This window comes from Rhyacophila brunnea, unplaced genomic scaffold (genome assembly GCF_057557595.1).
Source record: "Rhyacophila brunnea isolate RB1 unplaced genomic scaffold, BYU_Rbru_1.0 scaffold_16, whole genome shotgun sequence".
Taxonomy (NCBI): domain Eukaryota; kingdom Metazoa; phylum Arthropoda; class Insecta; order Trichoptera; family Rhyacophilidae; genus Rhyacophila; species Rhyacophila brunnea.
This window is the reverse complement of record NW_028232816.1, coordinates 39,183,743-39,193,420: the sequence shown is the minus strand read 5'-3', so window position 1 is coordinate 39,193,420 and position 9,678 is coordinate 39,183,743. Positions and strand designations below refer to the sequence as shown.

At 33.8% G+C, this 9,678-nt stretch overlaps 1 protein-coding gene across 1 annotated transcript; it reads left to right on the top strand.

Moving 5' to 3' along the window:
• The first annotated feature begins 240 nt into the window (after positions 1-240).
• On the top strand, positions 241-6,376 carry Pex11ab (peroxisomal biogenesis factor 11ab). Its single transcript, XM_085943450.1, has 3 exons — positions 241-466; positions 1,359-1,474; positions 2,344-6,376. Exons 1-3 carry the CDS (start codon positions 411-413, stop codon positions 2,889-2,891), a joined length of 720 nt encoding a protein of 239 aa, XP_085799576.1. The 5' UTR covers positions 241-410; the 3' UTR covers positions 2,892-6,376.
• The last annotated feature ends 3,302 nt before the right edge of the window (positions 6,377-9,678 follow it).

Here is a 9,678-nt window from a genome sequence, read left to right as displayed (position 1 = left end):
AATCTCTAGATATAAATTTTACGTACCTACCTATATTAATCTATGGATATAAATGGTCGGAAATTATAAAAATACACTAATACTAATTATAACTCATATAAACAAAGCTGCAATTTACACTTCAATCAACATCATATTTAAAACAAACAATTTTTATTCACATTAATGGAATTTTTCCAGAAAAAAAAATCATAAATAAAAAATACACTTTGCGTGCTTGTAACTTTCATTTTAAATGCCGTTTTCGAAAATGGACCTTTGGATAGGTGCATAGACTAATATCATACTATATACTGATAGGTGTCAAATCAATGTCAACTAGACGTTTCGAAGCTATTGTTATTTTTACAATCCTAACAACTAATTAATGTAACAGTAAATAAAATACATTCCAAAAGACTATTTAAATAATGGAGGTTCTTGTAAAGCTAAATAGTCAAGCGGCAGGGAGAGATAAACTAGCCAGGTAAATTAATTAAAATCGACAGTGTACTCAATAATTTCCTCAGTGATCTAGATTCTTGCTCAAAACTGAAAAGTATCATAATTTATTCATGCAATCGATCAAAGTTTATATTTATCGAATACAATATTCACTGTGAACATTTAATTCAATTCTTTTAAGGACTTGTCATTCAGGATAAACGAAAATTAAATGATGATACACTCTAATTTGAGTGATTTTTTATGTACTTTGAATATTGAACTTATGGTTGTTTATTTTGACGATACTGTTTAATGCAAATGAGGCATCTATTTATATTAAAAAAAACAATTAGTACATATTTTCAAAATCTATCAAATATACGTAGGTACTTATTCTATAGGTAGATATGTAATTTTACATGATATTATTCATTGTTAAATAGTTTTTTTTATTAGGTAGGCATACCACAATCAAAGCGGTAAATTGGCATTTCGAGCGACCACAACTGGTTGTATAATTTGGTAATATGACAATAGATTTTGTTATAATATAATTATTGTTTAAAAATCGACAGGTATACAAAGTCCACTTGTGGTGAAAATCCAATAAAAATATGTATTGTTTAAAAACTCAATGACAAACAGATGCAGATTTGTAATTTTTTTGCCAATATATATTGTAATTGAGCGTTAACGGTTATAAAATGAGCATATTGTTCTAATTTGAAAATACAATATGATGGAAAAAATAAATTAACTTAAAGCCAGTCACTTTAAAATTAAAACCATCGTTTACCTCAAATATTGAATTGCATATTTTATATTGGTCTTTGAATGAGCTATGTACAATAATTGGGCTATAACCATTCCAGTTTTAAAATAAGTCAATATATTATATATTTTTAATATTATTACTTTTAATTTCCTTGCAGAATTGTTCAATATTCAAGCAGGTTCATTTGGTGTGAGTTACAAAATACAAAATGTGACCGGTACTCGATTGATCAATTAAAACGATTGGAGTCAACCTGTAGTTCTTTTCGGAAATGTAAGTGGACTCGCTACTATATTGCTACTACATTATTATCGTTCTAGTTCACTCAATGTTATATTATATAAATCAAACCTGATATCATAATATGCTATTCAAAAGGATGACTTGTATTATAACCAGTGGCAGCTGTTCTAACACCATACAAGTGCACAGTACTCCTCACAAATTTATATAAGAAAACGTCACTCGATGCATAGCATTTTGCATTCTTAATAAACATTCAAGTCATTTATCGCAGCGTATACTAGAAGTACATATTATGGTTATTTTGCCAGTAGCAATCAAAGTGCTCACAGCAAAAATGATGATGGGATTAGTTACCAACTTTATGGGGGGACTTAAGTAGATATTTTCTGTTATTTTATGTGAGGCTCATTTCTAAATTAGAGATACCAACATAAAGTTCCTAATAAGTAATAAAAAACGCCCACGGTGGCCGCGCGGCTTAAGCGTTGGACTATCATGCCGTGGGTCCCAGGTTCGAATCCTGCCTGGGTCTGGCAAGTACACATACTATTTTTCAATTTGTGTGTGAGTCAGGGTATGGACCTTATAGGTTGAGCAAGTGGCTGACATCCATTTCTCGTAAAAACAAAATCTGTTAATACAAACCTCTACTCTGTGGAGGCCCATATGATCATATTAGGATCGGACATGGTCGGAAAAAAAAATAAAAAATTTGATATTTTTAGTACATCGATAGATGGGCTTTCAATCTAGTTAATTATTATGAAATCCAGCAGTCATTTTCATAAGCTAACTGAAGAGAGAAATAACTTTTCAAAATCATTCTGTAATCTTTGAATAATTGTATTTTAATTTACCTTCAATCTGACAAAACTAACCTTTTTTTTATTTTTCAGTGCTCCGGTTTGGCAAATGTATAGACGCGTTTTATTCTATTTTATCAATAGTGAACTATCCAGATATAGCCGTAAGAGTGACATTAACCCTTAGCAAACTGGCCAACTCTGTGTTTCTTTTCGCCGATCATGTCGTGTGGCTAGCTAGATCGGGATTCCTCAAAAATGTCGACTCCAACAAGTGGCTGAGCATCTCCAACAGATATTGGTTGATCACCATATTAGTGAACCTCGCCCGAGACTTCTATGAAGTTCAAAAAATCCTGTTCAGTGAGCGTAATTTTATCCTGCAGAATGACAAACTCTACAATGGGAAATTTATACTGAGAAAATATTTAGAAATATTAAAGCGAGCCGTGTCGGTTGTGCACCTCCGAAAAGACATTGTGACCGATGTTATAAAAAATGCATGTGATGTGTGGATACCGTTAAGTGCCTTAGGTAGGGTGAACCTCAAGCCGAGTACTGTCGGATTATTGGGTGCTATCTCTTCGGTTGCAGCCCTTATTGCTATTCTAGAACCTGCAGCTAAACTTACTCCAGTGTAAAATGGATGCGGAGCTCCAAATAGTCACGAATCAAATACTAAATGGAATATTTAATATCCATTTAAATCATAAGTTTTAGGCTAAGCACACATGATTGATTAATCCAACGGCCGATCGTGGATCTTTTTCTATTGACTGCTTAACTTCTGTTAATACAAAATCTGTTAATAGAAACCTCCACCCTGTGGAGGCCCATGTGATCTTATTAGGATCGGACATGGTCGAAAAAAAAGCATGGTCGATTAACTTCAACATAAACTATTAATTAATAATTAGCCAATATGCTAATTTTTGTTTAATCTGATGGTAATTTCTACGGTAGTAATAAATTTTTCTGACACTATTTCATCCATTTTGTTCATTTTGTGTTATGCGAATTACATGTTATGAGGTCACTCAGCTGAATGAAGTTCGCTCATTTAAAAACATTAATGCACTCTACTGATCGCGATCAGTCAAAAGTCTGTGACTAGACATAAACTTTTAAATCAACTGTTTAATTTACAATCGCTCATGCGCGCTTCAAAATATAACCCTACAATTGTTACTACCCGATTGTTGATTGGCCGATTAATTAATTATTCATGTGTGCTTAGACTTATTCGAAGTAGGGAGCATTGTTTATGTGGGATTTTACTGGGGTTTCTGATCTTGTGAATTTCATAATAGATTTGTTCTCACTATAACCATAACAAAAAAATGCATGTGCAAACACGTATTATAGTGCAAGTTACATGCATGCATGAATCAAAAAAGTTCAGAAGTTTCTGAATTTTCATGCGACAATTGAACTATGCGATATCTGCGCCTGCGCAGTAGAACGGTAGCGGCGAACCTGCCGGAAAAAAACGAACTACACCGCACAGAGACTCATTTTGACGTCTACCGTTTTTCACGACCTGTCAAATAGCACCACACAATGACAACATCGTGTTTCGCTTACTTTTGAAGAATGAGATTGGTGAGACAAGTCACCACTTTTACGTGTAAACAGTTATTATCGCCATAGTTTAAAATACACACTATTGGTGCAAGTAAATCCATCCACGTATACAGACACTATTACTGACAGATTAACCCATTCTCTGCGGACCTTTTAATTAATATTTAATTACCACATTTAAATAACATGCTAATTATATCTAATGGCCACCTGATGGGCAAGCAACGCACCAGTTGCGTTGGACGCAGTGAATGGGTTAGTGTGCACTATTTATGTTGGATCTCTACAGCTTACCTCCATCCTTCATCACTGGTATGCGGTGATGTGAAAACTGTTTCATACTCTTGTTTTTTGTCACTTGTACTCCTTTAATATTCAGCACCTCAATTATTTTACATAACATTAGAATGTATTAGTTGTTTTATTCAACAATAATTTGAGTACAATAGTGAAGTATTATTATTATTTAGCGATTATTATATTATTTTAATCTATTTTATCATTGTTTTGGTTATTTTACAGGGTGACTTAACAATATTTATTTATACAAAGATATTAATTTATTATTTATATAGAATTAATGGTGTTTTTTGAGTTTTGGGGAAGAGTAATTAATGAATACAGTCTGGGTTTTTCTATGAGATCTGTATGAATCTTATTTGGGCTATCTAGTTTTTAATTATTTTAAAATACGTCTTGGTGTTGGTTGATATAATTTAGTTATCATAATTTTATGCATTTATATCTATCCATTTATATCTATCCATTTAAAATTTTATCATAATTGAATCATGGATAATAATATGATATTGTAAAACATATTAATATTACATACCTTTTTTATTCTGATATTGATATCAAATGGCAGACTTGATTCTTTATTTAAAAACTCCATCATACGTTGTTACTATTCATAATATGAGGTATCTCTCATTTTTGAAAAAAAAATTGATAATGTGAAACATTACAGGTTGACAAATTTAAACAATGTTTTCTTGTACATTTAAGGTAAAATACATTGTGCCTAGCTGAAAGCACAGATTGACAATTTATTAATCAAGTACTCGCTGTTATATAAGATTAAGTCTTACACCCCTAAAGACTAATACTTTCACTGCTGACGAGTTAATTACCACATTTAATTATCATGCTAATTGCTACATGCCAGGCATGTCTTTAGCAGTGACCGTATTGTGGTAATTAACTAGTCAACGGTGAATGAGTTAATATTCATTTCTGTGATATTAAGGTTATTATATTTTCATAATATTTGACGATATGAAACATTGCCTATTGGCGTAGGATGGATAATATTATTCCCTGTAGGTAAAAAAAAACACATTCTATTATAAAGAAATGTTACATAATATGAAAAAAAACACTTATTCCAGAATTATTGGTGAATTTAAATAAGTAAAACCTAGTACGGACTGACATACCATGTGCCAGAATCAAACAAACGTATAAAAACTTTAATAGTAGTTTTATATTGTTGACATGATATTTTTATTCTGCCGTGGGTGGAAAACGTACAATGAGAAATATGGGATTTTTAAAAAAACTTTTATCAGAATAATTAAGAGTGGTTTCGTGAAATGTGGTTTTGATTGGAAATGCTGTCCAAACTTTAAATTCGATAGTAATGTTTGCATGTGTGGACTTTCGTTGAGTTTCAACAAATGTATGTGCACATGCATTTCTTTAGCAGGAAATCTTTACCAACAGTAAATTGTATACAGTATAACCTCGTTTTTACGTGCCCGGAATTCACGTTTTCCCGGCAATTGCGTGTAATTTTTTCAGTCCCGATGTATTTCAGTACATTTAATACCCGCATTTACGTTTTACGTCGGAAATATTCAAAATATGCGAGTTACGCGCGCTTGACAATGATTGGGTCGTGACATTCGAACGGCATAAGGTGTTTGGAGATTGTTGACAGTCATTTAACACCAGCAGACTTGTCTGCTGAAGAACTATCTGATGAAGAAGAGGTTGATATTCCAACAAAAGAAGAAGCAATGAGGTTCATCGAGGGTTTAAAAACCTACTTTATAAGCTTTACTGATATTCAAGATGACACTTTTAAATGTTTATATAGTCTTGAAAGAGAATTACATAACAAAAAAACAAAAATGCAAGAAACTAATATACCTACATGATTTTTTAAAAAAATTAAAATTTAAATTGAATGTTGTTTTTTAATAAAACGTTATTTTTTTAGAAACATAAAATTTAAATGTTCTTTTTTCAATACCCCCCTTTCACATTTTCCCTCCAATTAGGTTTTTTTTTCTTCAGTCCCTTAAAAAACGTAAAGTAGGGGTTATACTGTATTTTGTTTGCGGAAATGTGTATTTTGGTCTGTGCTAGGCTTAAGATTTCTCATCTCATTTAAAATATTCTATTTGCATTTATAAGATTCTATTGATATTTCATTCGTTTAATTATTGTTGACTATTTCTATAAGCATATTCAAGTAAGGATTTATTTGAATAGTGTTGACATTATTCTATTTCTATTAGAATGTAATACATATTTTTATAAGGAATAATATAATTTTTTCAATGATTTGTTGTTTTATTACTCTGTATTTGAATTTTTTTTATGAATATACTTATCTATATATTATAAAGAAATCATCGGAAAAACATAAATCCGATGTTGGCCGAATAATAATAATAATATGTTAATATATAATAATTAATGTATAATAATAAGAATTTGATTAAATCAGCCTGACCGCCGTAAAAATCACGCCATCTGTAGGAGGCATAAGAGAAACCACGAGACCTTTCTGAAAAAAAATCCAGACATGAATGATAGGTAAGTATTTGCTGAAAATTTACATGTTTTTAAACCTGTGTAATATTGTATTTCAGTTTTGTTCTGAATTTTGAGATACACCATACTCTTGTTTTAAAAAGGAACACAAAAATAATGGGAACTGGCATAGGTACCCCACTGGGTGTGGTACAACAACAGGCTATGGATCTCGAGTGTGGAAAAATATGGGTTACACGAATATGTATGCTATTATGAATAGTTAGGTAGAGTAGGTATACGTTATATAACTTTGCACTTTTTACTACACTGATACGCCTCTTTGCCTGAAGACCTCAGATAAAATGAAATCGAATAGTATGCACATGTATTAATATAAATGTAGTAGGTAAGTAATAACGCTCTTGCAGGGGAGCCAACTGTGATTCGGATCATTTTCTTGTGAAAGCGAAATTGAAGCAAAAAATATCAAGAGCTCAAAAAAGCGATGGAAAGAAAAGAATAAAATGGAATCTGGAAAAACTTATGAATTCAGACCCCCTGAAAAACTACCAACAAGTGCTAGATAGCAAATTACAAGTGACACCAATTACTGATGACGTAAATGATGATTGGGAAAACACTAAAAGCTGCATAATAGCGAGTGCCACTGAAGTACTAGGGGAAAGAAAAGTACAAGCAAATAACGGCTGGTTCGATGATGCTTGCAAACAGGCAATTATAGAAAAAAATGCCTACAAAGAGAAACACGCCAAAATGCGGAAATTTATAAAGAAAAAAGAAAATATGCAACAAAACTCTGCCGTGAACGAAAACACGAAATGTTGAGGAAAATGGTGGAGGGTATGGAATCTCAGAGAAGGTGCAATGAAACTAGAAAATTCTACAAAACTTTCCGGGATCTAACTAAATCATACCAACCCAGAATGAACATTTGCCGAGACTCAAATGGAAAAATTTTAACTGAGAAAGAAGATATCATGGCAAGATGGAGAGAATATTTCTATTCACTGTTAAATCATGCTGGCAATGAACAAGGAGAACATGACGATGAAATGGTATATCATACAGCGGAAGAAATCATTGAAGAACCTACGCTGAATGAAGTAAAGCAGGCACTAAGGGGGTTAAAAAATAATAAAGCTCCCGGTGTTGATATGATAGCTGCTGAATTAATCAAAAAGGGGGGACAAAAGCTGGAAGAACATCTGTACCAATTAATTCTCAATATATGGAAAAAGGAAACACTCCCCGAAGAATGGAAGATGGGTATTATAGTACCTATACTTAAAAAGGGGGATAAGACTAAATGTGAGAACTACAGAGGTATCACTCTCCTTAATACAGCGTACAAAGTTTTTTCCAGTATTCTATATGCAAGATTACTAAGGTATACGGAGAGCATCTTGGGAGAATACCAGTGCGGATTCCGCCCCAATCGATCCACCATTGATCATATTCACCTGATGCGGCAAACTATGGAAAAGGCGTATGAGTATAATATGATTTTGTATCATGTCTTCATCGACTTCAAACAAGCTTTTGACAGTATCAACAGAGAAAAAATGTTGCATGCACTAAAATTACTAGGAATCCCCTCAAAGCTTGGAAGACTGATACATGTCTTCCTAACTGAGTCAAAGGCCGTCATAAACATACAAAATGAGCTAACGGACCATATTGTGATTGAGTCTGGTGTAAGGCAGGGTGACGCACTCTCCACCATGATGTTCAACCTGGTTTTCGAGGCCATAGCCCGTAAGGTTGACATAAGGGGTTGTGTTAACTCTAACACATCCCAGATGTGCGCCTATGCTGACGACATAGTCATAACTAGCCGATCCAAACAAAGACTGATCGACCATGCCACAACATTGAAAAAGGAAGCGGAAAAGCTTGGATTAGAAATAAATGCCTGCAAAACAAAATACATGGTATCCACGCGAGAGCAGGGTCCACCTCGAAATATCTGTGTGGAGCAGCAGGTATGGGAAGAGGTTCAGAGCTTCACGTACCTGGGCTCTAACCTAAATACACTCAATAAAACAACAGAAGAGGTGAACATACGACTCATAGCTGCTAATAAGTGCTTCTACGCCTGTAAGGGTCTACTGAGTTCGAAAATCCTAAGCAAGAATAGCAAACTGCTTATCTACAAAACAGTTATTCGACCAGTAGCTACCTATGGCTGTGAGACATGGTGCCTCACTCAAAGGGAAGAACATAAACTGGCCATATTCGAAAGAAAGATTCTCAGGAGAATTTTCGGGCCCACATTGGAAAATGGAAGTTACAGGATAAAAATGAACCACGAATTAGAAGAGTTAATAAAACATGAAACGGTGGTGAAATTCTGTCGATCCCAAAGACTAAGGTGGGCTGGACACGTTGAGAGTATGCCTGAGCACAGGACGCCAAAAATCACGACCAGGCGGATCCCACAGTGGAAACGGTCTAGGGGCAGACCAAAGAAGAGGTGGGCTGACTGCATCGAAGAGGACTGGAGAAAGATGGGGAGGGCTGGAGACTGGAGAGGAGCAGCCAGGGAAAGGAGCGTGTGGAGGACAATTGTAGAGGAGGCCAAATCCCGCCCCGGGATGTAGTGCCGAGAAAGAAGAAGAAGAAGAGAAGGTAAGTAATAAGAAAATAAATATCTACCTAGATAATATAATATGTAAAACAATTATTTTTAGAATATTTTAGGTACATAATTTTCAGCTAGAACCGGAGTGCAAAGTAATGAAGTAGCAACTCTACGTATGTATAAATACCTATGCATTACAATAAAATTTGTTAACGTGACGCGCATTCTATATCTGAAGGCAGTCTTCGCCCTTTATTTATTTGTTTTGTATGTTATGACTGTCATAAAGTACCCTGCTTTAAAACCTTGGTCCATGGCTTTTACATTATTCTTCTGTCTTAATCTGTCATGTGGGTTTACATTGACATACCTATCTATTTTCTACCTAGCATTGTCTCTGAAAGGAGGTACTATTTTTTAACACTGGCAGTACACTGTGACACTTGCAAATTGTGTTTGCTTCATATTGCAACATT